The sequence below is a fragment of the Trachymyrmex septentrionalis genome, unplaced genomic scaffold, assembly GCF_001594115.1.
Source record: "Trachymyrmex septentrionalis isolate Tsep2-gDNA-1 unplaced genomic scaffold, Tsep1.0 scaffold159, whole genome shotgun sequence".
Classification (NCBI taxonomy): Eukaryota; Metazoa; Arthropoda; class Insecta; order Hymenoptera; family Formicidae; genus Trachymyrmex; species Trachymyrmex septentrionalis.
Window position 1 is genome coordinate 40,790 of NW_017304747.1, and position 18,257 is coordinate 59,046.

Genomic DNA, 18,257 nt, shown 5'->3' on the forward strand with positions numbered 1-18,257 from the left:
TGTATGTACACAGGAATGCACAAAGTGTAATGCCTAATGTCTAATTCACACTGCAGCAACCAAGTGAGATGATATTTACAGTGGCGTAAACTATATCGTGTAGCTGGTTGGTTGCTGTTCCGCTGCTTGACGCTTGCTGCGTCCAGTGTGAATTAGGCATAAAATCTATTTTTATAACATAATTGTAAGTAGTCGTAGTTGTAAGAATTGACCAATCAAATCAAATGTGAGGAGAATATTTGACTGTGATTGGTCAATTCTTACAACTACAATCACAACTACGCTTACGACTATTGTAGAATAGGCTTACGGTCTACAATAAGCAATAGCAGTAGTGGGTTAAGAAGTAGGATTAAGAAGTAGAAATCGACCAATGATAATTAATTATCTATCTCACATTCGACTATGATTTGTTGATTTCTACGCCTACTCCTTAATCCATTACTGCTACTGCTCCGCATAAATGCGTCGCCTACAATATACGGAGTAAGAAGTAAGAGTAAGAAATTGACCAATCACAGTCAAATGTGAGAAGAATAATTAACTGTGATTGGTCAATTTCTTACTCTTACTTCTTACTCTGGGTATTGTAGGCGATACATAAAGCCGAAATCAGAGACTCGATTGTGTACTTCGAAATGAGGTGAAAATTACAAAAGTGAGCAATGATTACTAGGTATTGACCAATTAAATTATGAATATTCTAATGAATTTGTTCACTTTTGTAATTTTTACAATCGACTCTCAGCTACGCATTGAAAATTGAAATTGAAGATTAAAAATTGAAATTTGACCAATGAAGGTGTGATCCCACCGCTGAAAATGAACGTCGTAGCTTCAAGTGAAAATCCAGCCTAATGCATAATGTATAGTGCAAAAGGGAATCAATCGAAATTCTTCTTTTCTATGAAATAGGAAGAAAGGAAAGATTCTGATTAGTTGACTTGCTTATACACTATGCTTTTTTTTTTTATGCAAAAGTACTGCGGCCTTAAGTCTGGATTTATGATAGATGTATTAGGGCCCCCGTACACGAATTTTCATAAGCGTAAGCCTAAGACGTAACATAAGAATAATTAGCCAATGGATGAGTGTATAGAACAATTGAACCAATCGTAAGCGTTCGTAGTTTCTGAGACGTAAATTTAAGCCGATAAGCCAATCAAAATATTACTTTAAATAGAAATAATATTATGGTAATCGGTTGTGCAGAAAATTTGAGAATAAGAAGAATATAAATTAAAGAAAAAAGAACAAAAATTAAGATAAGTAAATAATATAAAACTTAAAAATTTAGTATTAATATATATATTTTATTTAATTTATTTTTAAAACAAATTATTATTAAAGATATTCTCAAAAGTGAAAATGAGTTATTTGCTATATATTTACAAAAAAATATGTATATTATTAATTTTGTGTTTTCATATTTTGTGTAATATCGTTCATATGAAAAGGTGATAAACTTTTATTGGGGTATTATAAAGATATTTATATTTATTTATTTCAACACTTATTTACTATCAAGTCAATTCGTTAATAATGTTTTAGTGAATTTTAAGCAATATTATAAAGATTAATCTTCTAAAATATATCAAATAAATAACAATAAATAAAGGGCAAAGTAAGAGTCAAATACATTTCTTTAAAAAAGTCACACAATTAAAAGAATAAATTACAAATAAGAAAAGTAAAATTGAAAAAATATATAATAAAATAAAAACTTAGTTTAAATACAAATAAATTATACAGTCTGTTCAATAAGAACGTGATGCTCGTTATTCTACAAAGAGCGACCGTAGCGACATTTTCCTGAACTCGTTTGAACCTTTATTTCGTGCTCTTTTGCGCAATATATACCTTACCAGCACATTGTGTAGTTTACGTCAGCGAATTTATTATTTTTAGAATGAGTGCCAAATTCTTGAAGCGGCACGAGGCAGTGTTTTTAGTGAACCATGCGAAAGGACCGAAACTGACGTGTAAGGCGGCTGCAAAATATATACGGAAATCGGAGGCATTCGTCAAGAAGTGGGTGCAGCGATATTTGGAGATTGGGAATGTAGACGATCTGCCTGAGAGAGGATTATCCCGCGCAACAACAACGAAGGAGAATAAAGCAATCCTGCGTCTCTTTCAAGATAAACCAGGCATTTCACTGCGCTGTGCCCAAATAAAACTTCGTAAGAAAGGAATTGCCATCTCTCTAATGGTTCTGATAGAAGAAGTTGGGTGTTGCAAGAAGACAATGATCCTAAACATCGCAGCAAACTGTGCAGAGCGTGGAAAGATGAAAATAACGTCACGGCGATGGAATGGCCGGCAATGTCTCCAGATGCTAATCTCATTGAAAATGTGTGGTCGTACATGAAGATGAAACTCAAAGGAAAGCCAGTGTACACGGTGAAGCAGCTGTCATTTCAAATTAAGAAGATATGGCGATCTTTGCCAAAGGAATATGTAGAAAACCTCATCGAAAGTATGGAAAAAAGGTGTCATGCAATAATCAGTAATGGAGGTGATTGGACAAAATATTAGGTAATTACGCAATAGCTAGCAGTGTACTTCAATAAAAAAAAAAAAAGTCTAAATGTTTATAGTTTTTTGATTATGGCAGACACTTTCTTATTGAACAGACTGTAAGTTTCGGCTACCGGATTGAGCCCTCTTCAGACATTAACTTATCGAAAAAATCGCAGTACAAAATTAATTATCGCAAATGTTCGCATGTTCAACATATTCACAGTTCGGGTGAGTCTTGATGTATCAACATTATTCACAACTTCTCTGGTATACAAAGCATATTATTATCTGGATATACAAGATGCATCAAATTTTGCTATAATATAATTCATTTCTTTCAAATTTTTTGTTTTTCAATAAGTTATTAGAAAATAATTTATTAGAAATTAAGAAATAAAATACTGATATAATTTACATTTGTAGCAATGAATAATATATGGAATGATTCTAATTTTCTTCTAACAATTGTCTTATGGTCTGGATTATTCATTATTTGGAAAAGAAAATAATATAAACAGAAAAGATTTTGGGTGAGGCCTATAAATGAAACTCGATGGCAACAAGGAGTTTGCTGATTTATTTCAAGAATTAAAGGATGACAGTGAAATGTTTTTTAAATATACAAGAATGACAGTTGATTGAATGACAGTGTTTTCATATTTTACTAGAAATGGTATTTCCAAAACTTGAAAAACAAAGCTGGAGAGCTCTACCACCTGAACTACTACTTGTCTTTAACACTCAGGTATGTTCTTTAATATGTTGTACTTTATCTAATTCAATATATCTTTGAAAAAATATTTGTAATATCAATAAAAACATTCATTATAAAAAATTAATATTATTAATTAACATAAATATTTAAATAAAATACTGATATAATTTTTTTAAAAATATGTCTATTATATAAAATTATAGATAAAAATTTCATAAAAATTATGTCTAAATAATACGTCAGAAGCATTATTTTTAAGAAAAATAAAATAAAAATATTAAATTAATTATTATTTTAGATATTTAGCTACTGGAGATCACATACTCGTACTATCCATAGCACTAGCATACCGTATTAGAGAATCGACAGCACGCGTGCTATTATAAAAGAAACAACTGAAGCCATTTCGAGTATTTTATTTCCTAAAGTATTACAGCCACCTGAAACAGATTATATGCTAATTAGTGCAGGAGTTTTTGAAAAGTGGAATTTTCCAAATTGTTTGGATTCATTTGATGGCAAACATTGTGTTATTCAAGTTTCTCCTCTGGCAGTTTATACCACAATTATAAGAAAATATTTAGTGTAGTATTAATGGTTGCTTATGATTCAAATTATAAATTCACCTTAATCTATATTGGCTCGTATGGAAGTCAAAATAATGCAGATATATTTTATGAATCTGAATTCGGAAATATGTTAAGAATACAAAAATTAAATGTGCTGAGAAAAATAGAAAAATTGCCAGGAAATAATGAAACAGCTGGATATTTTTTTATTGGAGATGAAGGGTTTCCTTTATCAATAAATCTAATGAAACCTTACTCAGGAAGAAACTTAAATGAAAACGAAGAAATATTTAACTATAGATTATCACATGCACGAAGGACAATAGAGAATGTATTTGGGATTTTAGTTTCTCGTTGGAGAGTATTACGTAAACCTATATGCATGTATCCTAACACTGTTGACAAAATAATCTTGAGTACAGTATGCCTTCATAACTTTTTAAAAAGCAGCCTGCAATCTATAATAGATTTTATTGTCCTCCTAACTTCACTGATACTGAAAGTAATAATGGAGATGTAATCAACGGTGCTTGGAGAGAAAATAATGTACATATTCAAAACATTCAACCATGCAATGCTCGTCGAGCCACAATTCAAGCATATGAATAAGATAAACTCGCAGATTATTTTTTCATATTAACTTTATTATATATCAATCTCGTAATATTACTTTTTTCAGATTTTTTGCAAAAGCTTCTTCCATTATTTTGATCACAATATACAATTTACATATATTAGGTATAGTAAAAAGTTATCGCGTATTTTTAAAAGACATCTATCAGTAAAAACCGCAATTACTTTCTTACCAACAATATAAATATATCTTGATAGAGTAAAGTTTCAGCTTTAAAAATCTCTTTTTTAAATTATACGATACGACAATTTTTAATGGAGTTATGAGCAATTAAAGTCAAAATAATTCTTTTATTTAATCCGCGATAACTCAGTAATCAAAAGTCGTAGGAATATTAAAAAAAAAAACGATTTTGTAGGGAAAGTATCAAGCTTTCACGATAGGTAATCGAAAATTTTCTCAAATTCGTTTTGGACACGTTACAAATCCACAAAGTGAGAAGATAAATTTTTCGTCTTTTTCAGCTCGTAGTTTTTGGTATGTAAAAATTATCAAACTCATATAAACTTAAAAAATGTGATAAGCTTTTAGAAGTAGAGATTTCAAGCTTTAAAACCTTTTTTTTTTTTTTTAATTTGAATTTCATTCATTATTGACGAAGATATTGTATATAAAACTTTGAGCTAAAAAATACGCGATGACTTTTTACTACATCTAGTACTTCCTGTAGAGCTTAAGATTATTTTTAAATATTTTTATTAAACGGAAAAATAACTGCTCATTTTAAAAAAGGAAATATCACAGTAGGATAACTTTTTTGAAAAACAATTTGAATAACATGTATATTTCAAATTGCATGTAAGATATGTACAAGGCTTTTTGGGTATAAGCATATATTTAAAAATAAAAATCCTTAATTTTTCCATCAAAATATATCAAAATGTATCAAAATGTAAATAAAATTTTGGTATTCCTAAATAAATATGTATATATTACTAATTATATAAATAATACAATAAATTATGTAACAATATTACGTCTATTCAATTTACGGCCAGCAGGGTTATTTTGTAACTCTTAACACAAGTTTCGTTATCGTTATCGTCGCTGCATAGCTTTTTTTTTACTGTGATAAAAAAGTTGGGCAACGACGTTATAACAATAACGAAACTTGCGTTACAGAATAGAGGCTTAATAATATAAAGTGAAAAGTGTATACACTGATAATAATTTAAAGTTACATCGTAGATACAATCAGTACACCTTATTTGTAATATTTCATTGGTATCTGAATCCAGATCAGAATACCTTTAATATCTTGAGTCTTTCCCGTCATTATTTTTTTTCTTTCTTTTTTTTTTCGATATTGTATCATTTTTTATCGTTCAAAATTGTATCGAGGTAAAAAATAGAACAAGAGAGAAAATAATGTATATATTCTAAATATATATATTTCAACCATGCAGTGTTCGTCAAACCACAGTAAAACATATAAAAAGCGAGATAAACTTGATTTTAACTCCAAAAGGAGAAATATAAATATGTAATGGCAATATGAACATGTAAAAAGAGACCCGTAACAGAATGTAAAAATCAACGTTAAATAACAAATCATTAAATAATAAATCAACAGAATTAATTTCTTATTATATATCATATATCTATAATATTACTTTTCTTTCAACAAATTGCACATTCATTCGGTGTCCGATTGTCGTGCAGTGAAGACGTGTTTGCGCGCGCTCTATTATTGTACGAAATAGACTATTGGTTCGCCGCGAGTGCCTTATATACAAGAATATGTATATAGATCACGCATTAAATCCAAATATAACTTAGTGTTTAATTAGTTATTAAAAGTGTAAACCTCGTGTCTTTGACTACAAAGGCTCGTGAAATACCACTCAATATGGCCCCAATGGAAAATAAATCTGCACCCATGCCTTCGTACACGTCTATTGTACAACAAGAAAAAGTTCTTTCTCGAGATTTAGCCATCGTCATAGATTCAGTCGAAAATCATACCTTGGAAGACTACGCGGTCGAACTAGCAAGAATAGTAAATCCAAAGGACATTTTATATGTATCTCGCATCAGTCAAGCTAGAATATGCTTCTATCTTCGCAACAAAGAAATAGTTCAGAACCTTACAAAAGAAGACAACAAAACTACACTGAAAATTGGTGAACACACGCTTGCAATTAGAACCTTAGTTTCTAAAGCTAAAAGGATAATTGTTTCAAATGTCCAACCGTGCATTCCTACCTCACTAATTCAGCAAGAATTAAATAAACTCGACATTCATCCTGTTTCATCAATAACTAGTATTAAAGCAGGCATTCATCGTCCAGAGTTGGGCCACCTTATGAGTTTTAGAAAACAACTTTATATTAATCCAGAAGATCTCGACAAAATTCCTACAAATTTAAAGATTTCTCACGACAATGTTAATTTCTGGATTTACTTTTCTACAGAAAAATTATCTTGCTACCTGTGTCATGAAGAAGGTCATCTAGCTAAATACTGCAAAAACTCTGAAATAAACACAACGACAAATCAAGAATCCAGTCCAACTCGTCAATTCATAGAAAATATCGACATCGATTCCACGGCGCTCGCCTCGGACACTCTACAGGACACACGTGCTAGTAATTTTCCACCCATCCCAACATCTCCAGCTTTAAAAAGACTACGCTCTCCTACTGCGTCATCCTCTTCTACATCAACTTCACCGCTTCCGAATATCAACGATGGTAAAGAATCATTTATTAAGCCTAGCCTTAAAAAAAAGAAAGAAAAAATAGAAAAACCTTCTAATTATTCGAATCATTTATTACCGGCTAAAGAATTCGTAGAATATAAAGAAAACAACTTCCCACTATCTTTCGACGACCTAGTCGCGTTTCTTGAAAACACACGCGGCAAAACAAATATAACCGATATAGCTAAATTGTTTACAACCGACCTCATGCAACTCTCTGATATGCTCACCGGAATATACAATCACTTGACAAATCGTAGTATTAAAAGCAAAATCACACGCATTCGAAACGTCTTAAGTAATAATACCTTGCAATACCAATTCGATTCCGACTCTAGTTTCTCTGATTCAAAACCCTTGTAAAAACTAAAAAAAAAAAAAATTAATGAGCCAAGGTAAAGCTCACTTAAAAATCGTTTTTTGGAATTCTCGTAGTATAATACAACGCAAAAACGAACTACCCGATATTACGCGAACCATCGACATCTTCATATGTGTAGAGTCGTGGTTAAGCCCGGAAATTCATTTCGAAATTCCTGGATTTTGGTCCTTTAGAAAAGACAGGCCTAATGGGCAACGCGGCGGCGGTATTCTATTTCTAGTCCGCAAGAATTTATTATACACGGAATTAAAGCAAGTTTGTATACAAACAAACAAGGTCGAAATCGCTGGCATAAGAATCACAAACATCGATCCTCAAATCGATATAGTCGCATGCTATAGACCACCAGGACATATACTATCTCAGACTGAATGGAATCTAATCACTAACTCTATAGACTCCACGTCAAATTCGATTTTATTAGGCGATTTCAATGCCCATAACAAAAAATGGAACTGTTCAAATACAGATACTAACGGTACCAGATTAGATTATAGCATAGAGCTAAAAAATCTATTTTTACATAACACTAATTCAGCCACACATATCAATCTATATAACGGTTCTAAATCTAATATAGATCTTATTCTCTCATCTATCTTGATATCAGACAAAATTAACACAGAAGTCGCTGATGAAACCTATGGGTCGGATCATTTCCCTATAACGATAGAAGTTGATGCAAACAGGTCTCTTTACCATAAACAAACATTTAAATTAAAATCGGTTACGACTGACTGGAATCATTTTCTCTGTCTACTTGAACAAAATTATAGTAAATTTCTCACTTATGAGTATGATCAATTGGCCTCGCCGGATAAATACAATTTTTTTATTTCCATAATCACTGAATCCTTAAAAAAAACAACACCATGCAAAAACAATAAAAATAATAATAATAATAAAAATAATAAAACATTTCGAAATCCTGTTTCCTGGTGGGACATAGACTGCGACAAAATTAAACGTATTAGACGTGCCTCCTTCAAAAAATGGCAGTTTACCTTGAGCTTGGAGGATTTAATTAAATACAAAGAATGCTGCGCAAAAGCTAAAAAGCTTTTCAAAGATAAAAAAGTTGAATATTTTAGAAACTTTGCTAGTTCAATAGACTTTAGAATCAATCATTCATATGTTTGGAACAAATGTAAAATACTAAAAAATAAATGGATTAAAACAAAAAATTATACACCTATCAATAAAAAAGAATTTGAAAATAAATGTACTAATTGTATAAACAAATTAAGTCCTCCCTGGGCTAGTACGGATTGCCAAAACTTTCCCCCTGGACAGCCAAATGATACTTTGGATAAACCCTTCTCATATGCTGAATTTAATAGAGTTTTAAATCCGCGCAAAAACAATTCTTCTCCCGGCCTAGACGGAATCGACTACGAAATACTACAAAAGCTACCCCCTAAATTCCAATTACTCTTGCTTGATATTTTTAACGAGATGTATAAAAAAGGTGAATATCCCACTGATTGGCAACACTCCTTTGTCCACATGATAGACAAACCCGGCAAAAATAGCGTAAGACCAATTGCTTTAACTTCGTGCGTAGGTAAAGTTTTTGAAGGCTTAGTTAAAAGTAGATTACAATGGTGGGCAGAGCATGAGAATATTCTCCCAAAAAATCAAGCAGGTTTTCGAAAAGGGAAGTCATGCAATGACAATTTAGCTTATCTCACGTTACAAATAGATCAAGCTCTGGCTAACAAAAAAGAAGTCCTTGCTACCTTTTTAGACGTTTCGGATGCCTTTAATAATGTCTTACCTAACGTACTAATAAATAGACTGCTCGAATTAAAATGCTCCGAGCAAGTAATTAGATTCGTTAAATTCTTGACGTTCGAAAGATTTATTCACACTAATATCGAAGGAGATAAAACGATAAAAATCAGCAAAGGAGTACCTCAGGGAGGTGTCTTGAGTCCACTGTTGTATCTCTTATACGTTTCAAACATTAGTAACAAAATTGATAAAGATACAACAGTTCTCCAATTTGCTGACGATCTAGTTGTTTATACAACCACAACATCTCGTGAAAAAGGTAAAGGGAAACTCGAAACATCAATTAACGTTATAAATGCAAACCTCCTAGCTCTTGGACTTGAATTATCTCCCGAAAAAACAATTTTTGTACACTTCAACAAAAAAAAACATCTTCTGGGCAATTTTCATATTAAAATTGATAACTGTGAAATTAAAACAAGCGAAACCGTTAAATTCCTAGGTATAATTTTCGACTACAAAATGACGTTTTTACCACATCTTAATATGATACTAACTAAATGTAATAAAGCCTTAAATATAGTCAAATATCTGCGAGGAACATGGTGGGGCTCAGATCCTCAAACCCTTATAATTCTGTACAAAAGTTTCGTGCGTTCTATACTTGATTACGGTTGCTTTGTATATTTCCCAAGACATAAGAGTTATATTAAAAAAATTGAACAAGTACAAAACACTGCTATCAGACTAGCCTTGGGGTATAGACAAAGTACACCAACTAATATTCTATTAGCAGAATCAAAGCTTAATTTTATTAAAGAAAGAGCGAAACTTTTAGGCACTAGGTTTTTAATTAAAACAATATCAAACAAAAACAACCCTCTATATAAAGAAATAGTTTATCTCAAAAAACCACCGAAAAAGAACGACCGCATTCTTTTAGAATGCATTGACTGGATCAATAGCGAAATAATAAATATTATTGATACTCAAAACAATTATTGTCTCTACCAAGAAGAGTATGATATAAATACTATCTCTATCCCGATTAACACTGATCTTGGTAAAGAATTAATAAATGATAAAAATCCTAACTCGACCTTACAGAAATTTTTGTTTTAGACTAAAAGCCTTGACATATATACAGATGGTAGTAAAGTTACTAATGGCAACTACGTAGGTAGTGCCTGCTATGTTCCTCAATTAAAAATAGAAATTTGTAAATCCATAGATAATAATGCGTCTATATATACGGCAGAATGCATAGCAATCGAATTAGCAATGAATGTAGCACTTCAACATTATGATCAAGATATTTTCATATTCTCCGATTCTCTCAGTGTATTGCAAACACTTAACAACATAGAAGTTAGCACTACAACAAATAGATATATTTTTAATATTAGAAAAAAATACGAAATTTTCTTAAAGAAACATCCCAATTCTAAAATTCAATTTTTCTGGCTACCTTCACATAGAGGAATCGAAGGAAATGAAATGGCGGATACACTTGCGAAAAATGGGACTAAGAAAAATTATCCAAATTTTTCTAAAATCCCCTTTACTGATTTCTATGAAAAAATACAAAAATTAACGTATGCAACGACTGAACGCCAACTAACTTCTCAAGGCCAGATTAAAGGGAAAAAGTATTTCAATATGTCTTATAACAAAAGTCGTAAACTGTGGTTCCATAACAAAAAGCTAAAAAGAGAAACAATTGTCACAATTAATCGAATAAGAGCCGATCACTATAATCTGGCTGAATCTCTGGCGAAAATCAACGTAGTTAATTCACCGCTGTGCAATTGCAATAAAGAAGTACAAAATATCAACCATATTTTATGGCAATGTATTCTCTTCGACAAGCAACGTGAAAAACTTGTAAAAAGTCTTAATAAATTAAAATTTCAACTACCTCTATGTACCGATATGTTAGTCAGCAAACCGCATATTCGTTCCTGCGAACTCATTTGTAAATTCTTAAAAGAATGTAAACTACAAATTTAATGCTAAGGATAATTTCACAATGTAAAATTGTAATAAAATAATGTATTGACTATATTGTTAAAAATAATATAATGTATTATATGTCTCAATGTAAAAATTTCTGATCTTGTATAGCAGAAATAAATCTCTGCAGATTTAAAATGCTTAAATAAAAAAAAAAAAAAATTGCACATAACTTTTATAAAATTATATTAATTGAAAAAAACTGAAAAAACTTGAAATAATAAAAATGATTAAAAAATTTTACTTACATGATCATGCTATGATTTTTACTATTTCTTCCCATGAATTCTCTTCCATTAAAGAATCTTTAAAATTGGGCGATGATTTATCATATAAATGAGAATATCCTCTAACTAAATCAATTAACAAAGCATCCCCTGTGTTTGAAGTTAGAACATTTTCATCAACATTTTCATCAGTCATATTTGTTACAATGTCATCTTGAGTGAAAAAGAGAGTCATGAATCATATGTATGATCATCTTCCATTGTTTTATTTATAGGTACTGAAAAAAATTAGTGATTGATAATAACAAATAAAAATATAATAATAAAAAAATATATAAATAATCTTATAATGGCTCAATAATAATAAACAATAAATAACAAGAAGATATCAATAAAAAGGGGCATTTAATAAAAATACAATAAGTAATTTTTGACTGAACTAGTTTCAATTTTAACTCTGATCGCATTTGCTTCTTGTGAATTAATTTGATTCATTGTTTCAACTACTGGTTTACATTTTTGTTTAAACATTCAAATTTGAGAATGTGTGCTGCTACATTTTTATTGAATGACTCAACATGTTTAAATAATTTTATCATCATTATAGACTTCGATATAATGGAAGAATGTAACTAAGAATACAAGACTGAAAGCATTGCATTATTACAATAGAAGATATGAAGGAATACTACCTACGCTTTGCGCAACTATAATCTGTAGAAATTATATCTAACTGTTTTATTAATTTTGTTAAATTTGCGTTCGCTACATGTAAGCATTGAGGATAACCTAATAATAAGGTTAAAACGTATGTTCTAGAAATTTAAAATACATAAAAAAATCTGGCTTGTAGCTCCTTCTTGTTATTTATTGATAATAACGAATTTGATTAGTTACCAAGTTACATATGTTTTATAATAAAATGCAATTATTATTGTAAGATATATGTTCACACAAAAATAACCTCACATTTGTGTGAATATCTAGTAATAATTTCTAAAATAATAATTCAAGAAAAAACATAGCTCTTTAGTATAAATCAGACTTTTAAATAGAGAACTCCAAATACACAGCCGACTACAGAGAATCTTGATTCAAACACTTTCCTCTTGAAAGTTATATATATACATACCAAAGAAGATATACAGATAGGCATAAATTTGATGCACTATAGATATATCATCAACTTTTAGTTCGTGCTCAATATACACCTATATACAAATTATCCGCATGTAACGTTATGTAGAAATTTCATCCGGTTGAAATTCATCTTATTGCGAGGTTATAGATAAGTTTACTGTTATTTCCATTTCCGTTAGATTACGTAATTTAAAGTAGTATCTTGATTGGCTTATCGGCTTAACTTTACGTCTTATGGTTACTGTTATGGAATTTTGTATGCGGCAACCCTTAAGCCTTAAGCCGTAGAAATTGACCAATTACAGTCGAATGCGAAGAGAATAAAGACCATGGCACACAAAAAAACTTAAGGCAGTAAGACGTAAGCTGTAAAGAAATCAACATGTTAAATGGTTACTGCTTATGTTATGACCTTATGGATTCTGCTGTGATTGATCAATTCCCTTATGGCACACACCTTCCGTAACAGTAATCATAAGACGTATAGTAAAAATAAAGCAATCACAGTCAAGAATTCTTTTGAATCCTTAATTCTAATTGGCTGATTGACCTGAGAGAGAACATGCCAGCCCAAAACCTGTAACCGCAAAATGTTTGTGGCATAGTAAGCGTTATGCCTAATTCATACTGGATGCAGCAAGCGTCAAGCAGTGGAGCAGCAACCAATCAGTGAGGCAATATTTACAGTGGCATAAACAATATTGCCTTGCGTCCAATGTAAATTAGACATTCATTAGTTGCGACGCTCGAATCAGTTTTTTTTTTCAGTTTTCCTTTCTCTCTCTCTCTCTCTCTCTCTCTCTCTCTCTGATATCATGGCATTCTACGTGCGGACCTTTTGTAAGCCTCAGAGATAGATTTTAAGTTAGTGCTTGGTAAGATTAATCATTACTTTATGTTTATTGTAAGATCTGCATCGATTACTGCTCATGTCAATAAGTAATTACTCGTGCCGTCAGATAAACATTTATATTGTAGATTTTTTAACTTCTCGTATTCTAATCTAGTAATGCGATACTGATATCCAAGTAACACACGCAATTACGTTTCTAGTTTTTCGGTCTGTACGTTCCAAATATTCATGTGAGTTTATATTAAACCTCCTTGTGCTTGTGAGTCAGAAACAATGAGTACATTTATGTATACATATGATAATATTTCTTTGTGAACTTAGTGATTTCCCGCCAATCTTCCTTCGCTATTAGTTAGCCGTCGCCGGCGCCCAGGCATGCTCGGCGCCACATTGGGCATACCAGTCACAAGCATTTTGCATTACAGACAGGGTCACCAATCTCCCCTCTTGTTCGAGCGTTACCAACGTTTGTGCGATCTCATAGCTATGACATAGGAAATGAACTAATATTTAATATTTAATATGTTGTCATGTGGAAATCATCGTTTATGGCCGACATCTTTATCGTCATATAAGCATATGACTGTGTTCATTATGAATACTCACGCGCTTTAAGCGCTTATAATCATCATTCTATCTTTATCAAGCGCTTTTAGCTTGAAAAAGAACCCGCATAAAAATATACTACTAGTATTACTATTAGTGCTAGTACTAGTGCATAAATTCGAGTCACTATACTATTCTTTGCATTTGTATTTAAATCATTTTTATATGCATTATATTACAGTAGTGCACTAGACAATGCCACTAATCGTTCCAGCAGTGACATTATTGCATTAATAGTGACACTGTTCGTTCCAGCAGTAGCACTTGTACATTACTGCACTATTACATTACTGCACTAGTAGTGTCACAACTCATCTCAGTAGTGATACTACTAGTAACATTAACGCGAATTTATAATTACACTTCTACACTATTATCTATTCTACACTATAGTCACGAGTAGTGTCACTACTCATACCAGCAGTGACACTACTGTATTTCAAGTGATACTACTACACTAGCAGTATACACTAGCAGTATATTTTCATGCGGGAACGTAGCCAAACGTAGCAACGCCAAGCAACTGTAACAAATATGGTGATAAAAATGCCGATCGGAATGTGCGGGAAACGATGACAGCCATATTGAATATTAATTCCTCATTTTCTGTGTCATAGCTATGAGGACGCCACAAATGCTGGTGACGGAAAAACCATGGCAATTTGGTGGCCCTGGTTACAGATTTTCAGCTGGCATGTTGGGCCTCACTTAGGTTTCTTTCTGATGTGTGCCGTGGCCTTTAAGCCCATGGCACATACAAAAACGTAAGGCCGTAAGACGTAATCAATAAGCGAATTGCCCAATCACGGTAGAGACTGTAAGGCCAGTAGCGAATCCAATCTTACGATATCCTTACATTTTACGGTCTTACGTTTTTCTATGTGCTTCTGGCTTTGGAGCTACCGCAGACAAAATTTCCGTAACAGTTAACCTTAAGACGTGAACTTAATTAAGTTGATGAGCTAATCAGGATACTGCTTTAGATCTACTCTAACGGAAATAGAAATAGCAGTAAACTTATCCATAAAACGAGTTTTAACCGGTTAAAAGTTGAAATTCACCTTTGTTAGATTATGGATAAGTTTGCTGCTATTTCCATTTCCGTTAGATTACGTAGTCCTAAAGCAATATCCTGATTGGCTCATCGGCTTAAGTTTACGTCTTACAGTTACTGTTGCGGAATTTTGTGTGCAGCAATCCTAGGACTCTAAGCGGTAGCCTATAGCATGGATTCATATTACATTATCTAGTTTTCATTGAGGATTTAAACTGGATCAGAATGTAAGAACCAACCAACTATAATCGAGCATTCTCTTGTCGTTCGACTGTAATAGGGGAATATTCGTAGTTGATTGGTTCTTACATTCTGATCCGATTTAAACCCTCGGTGGAAACTAGGCCGTTGACTGTGTTCAGCAGAACGCAATAATTTTGCAATTGTTTTATGATTCTCTGCTGAGATAAAACCATTCCTTTTGATCTAAAAGCATAACGCAACCAGCGCGAAGAAAACTTCTAGTTTCAAAATAAATGTTCCGCTGAACGTAGCCATTCATTTTCTCCGTAGCTCTGCTATAATTTTATCGACAGTGTTATATGATCGATGTAGCTACGTAGTATTCAAATCGAAAATGGGATGTACTGTCGCTAGTGTACGAACAATTTCGATGGTAATACGAAAAACGCCGGCCTGTTGTTTTTGTCATTTCTCTCTGTCTAAAGAATGTTCAAATATAATTTTATATATTTAATATCTAATTGTTACTAGATATAATTATGAATGCAATTACTCTGATCGCTATATTATACATTGCTGAATTATGTTGCAGTACTTTATTACCACCAACAGGAAAAAATAAGAAAGAAAAAGGAAAGTTTCACGATAAAGTAAGAATCAATTAAAGTATATTCTATTCGCATTTATATAAATAATTATTTAGAATGCGGGTTCCCCCTTAGAATCTTAATAGAAATGTACTCATTCGACGCGTTTTCACTTCAAAACAAAAGAACCTTGCAAAAACAAAACGCGGCGGTCAGCCTCGTGAATTGAATTAAATATTAAAAAGTTTGAGACTTTAGAGGTTAAGATATCTGTCATCTCCACTCGATACAGCGCTATGTAAACGGTCTACATTAATTACACAAATTCTATACTTCACAAATACAAATTCACTACTTTAAAAATACGGTGAATTTGTGTTTTTAAAGCAGTGAAATTGTAATTGAAGCTGAACATATATAGAGCTGCATCGAGTCGGGACAGATATCTTAACCATTAAAGTCTCGAATTTCAACGCTTAGTAACTCGATTTAATAGACCGACTGCCACGTTTTTTGTCAGATTCTTTCGTTTTGAATGAAAACGTATGCGTATTTTTATTCTAGGGGGAGGGGGGGGGGCGTATTTTAAATAATTATCTTTATATGTAAGTATAGTAAAAGCGCAAAGCTGATTCTACAATGAGTCGGTAGTCAGAAATCTTAAGTCTCTTGGTAACCTTTTATCTTTAGGTAACCACATATTGTGTGAAAATGGATCATTCGTCCAAGTTGGCTGTTGGCCAACTTCACTGATTCACCGACAAGATTTAGGATTGCTGACTATCTTATTGTAGAATCAGCATAAAATACAATAACTATATGTATACATACTTATTAACAATATATATGATTTAGTTTTAGGAAAAGTAAAAACTGAAAATATTTGAAAATAAGGTAATTATACAGTTTAGCATATTTAAAAAATCAATAAAATTATATTTATTCGACGTTTTTGCATGAAACGAAAGAATCTGGCAAAAATAGCGTCGCTTTGCCCTGTGGTCCGAAATATTAAGCCTTAAAGTTGCTAACTGTTGAGGTTAAGAAATCTATCAGTGAAAAAAATAAAGGTAATTCTTCAGAAGAGCTACCTCCGATGAAATTAGGCTTATTCAACGCGTTTTTGCGAAAAAAGAATCTGACAGAAAATAATCCGGGACTGCTCTGCGAAGCGAGATATTGGGCGTTAAAGTTGACTAAAGTGTTACTATATTAGGTGCATTCGGCATTGCAAATCGGAGGCGTCCATTTGCTCTCTTTTACCTCGAAAATTGTTCGGCATCTTGCATCTTTCTGTTACATGTCATCTCATCTGCATTCGGTATTAACATTTCTAGAGCCAATCGAACTGCTCGACCATTCCGGATTCAAAGACCGAGTTCGCAGAGCTAATGCACATTTTTGTGCCTAAATTAAATTCATAATCTGTATATTTATGATAATGTATCCAACTGATTCTTTAACACACATAACGTACATTCATCTCTTTTAATATTTCTATTTTACAAATAATATATTTGAACTGTTATAATGTCTGAGTCTACAAACGCTCAAATAAATGCAATATCAAATAGAAATTGATGGAGTACATTATGTATAATATTTAACGAGGAAAGTAAATTTTTAATTCTTTTCCTCTTTATGAATTTGAAGTTACATATTTGAAAATAAAGAACTTGCTAATTAATTTTTAGATCAAAGTTTATGTTGCACATATAGAATAAAATAAAATCAAACTGTATTAAAGACTAACGAATATAAATCAAGTGATCTAACTTATAAATTGCTGAAATTTATTTTGCAATGTAGTATTTTCTTTTAAGAAAACACATCTTGCATGAGTCTGCTACATTCATGTGTAACGATCTATTTAGTACATAAGACTATTATTAGTTTCTAGTAAAGCGAAAGAAATTTTGAATTAATAGGGTATTTTTTATTTTTTAAATATTAGAAAGTGGCTAATTTGTTACAAAGATTAAATGAAAAAGAGCATACAGCCACGCTACAGATGTAAAGTAGTAGATTGTAATTACATTATTTTTTCAGAAATAAATTGAGAGCCGATAATTTATCGGATTCACACAATCATTCTGATAATTCCCCCAAATTTTTCCCAAATCTTAAAAATTATAATAAACTTATTGCGAAAAATATTGCCTCGGCCGGGAGTCGAACCCGGATCTCTTGCATTCCGTGACGGAATAAGTTTATTACAATTTTTAAGATTTGGGAAAAATTTGGGGGGATTATCAGAATGATTGTGTGAATCCGATAAATTATCGGCTCTCAATTTATTTCTGAAAAAATAATGTAATTACAATCTACTACTTTAC

General features: G+C 31.8%; 4 protein-coding genes across 5 annotated transcripts in view; all 4 read left to right on the plus strand.

Annotated features, from left to right (window-relative positions):
* Positions 1 to 3,684: 3,684 nt before the first annotated feature.
* Positions 3,685 to 4,401, plus strand: LOC108745914. Its single transcript, XM_018482336.1, has one exon. The coding sequence runs from the start codon at positions 3,833 to 3,835 to the stop codon at positions 4,325 to 4,327; it is 495 nt and encodes a 164-aa protein (XP_018337838.1). The 5' UTR covers positions 3,685 to 3,832; the 3' UTR covers positions 4,328 to 4,401.
* A 3,115-nt stretch (positions 4,402 to 7,516) lies between these two features.
* On the plus strand, positions 7,517 to 10,385 carry LOC108745907. Its single transcript, XM_018482330.1, has 3 exons — positions 7,517 to 8,213; positions 8,865 to 9,577; positions 10,381 to 10,385. The coding sequence occupies exons 1-3, from the start codon at positions 7,528 to 7,530 to the stop codon at positions 10,383 to 10,385; spliced, it is 1,404 nt and encodes a 467-aa protein (XP_018337832.1). The 5' UTR covers positions 7,517 to 7,527.
* LOC108745908 lies at positions 10,359 to 11,268 on the plus strand. Its single transcript, XM_018482331.1, has one exon. It carries the CDS (start codon positions 10,540 to 10,542, stop codon positions 11,266 to 11,268), a length of 729 nt encoding a protein of 242 aa, XP_018337833.1. The 5' UTR covers positions 10,359 to 10,539.
* A 4,414-nt stretch (positions 11,269 to 15,682) lies between these two features.
* Positions 15,683 to 18,257, plus strand: part of LOC108745912 (chitinase domain-containing protein 1) — a 64,428-nt gene continuing 61,853 nt past the window's right edge. For both annotated transcript variants that reach the window (XM_018482334.1, XM_018482335.1), the window contains exons 1-2: positions 15,683 to 15,767; positions 15,866 to 15,984. In XM_018482334.1, coding sequence (XP_018337836.1) covers positions 15,874 to 15,984 — 111 coding nt within the window. In that variant the 5' untranslated portion in view covers positions 15,683 to 15,767; positions 15,866 to 15,873. The remainder of the gene's footprint in view (positions 15,768 to 15,865; positions 15,985 to 18,257) is intronic.

Coding starts and splice junctions, on each gene's coding strand:
- LOC108745907 (XM_018482330.1), top strand. CDS start 7,528: ATGAGCCAAGGTAAAGCTCACTTAAAAATCGTTTTTTGGAATTCTCGT. Junction 8,214..8,864: donor ATAGAAGTTGATGCAAACAG/GTCTCTTTACCA, acceptor TGAATTTAATAG/AGTTTTAAATCCGCGCAAAA.
- LOC108745908 (XM_018482331.1), top strand. CDS start 10,540: ATGAATGTAGCACTTCAACATTATGATCAAGATATTTTCATATTCTCC.
- LOC108745914 (XM_018482336.1), top strand. CDS start 3,833: ATGGTTGCTTATGATTCAAATTATAAATTCACCTTAATCTATATTGGC.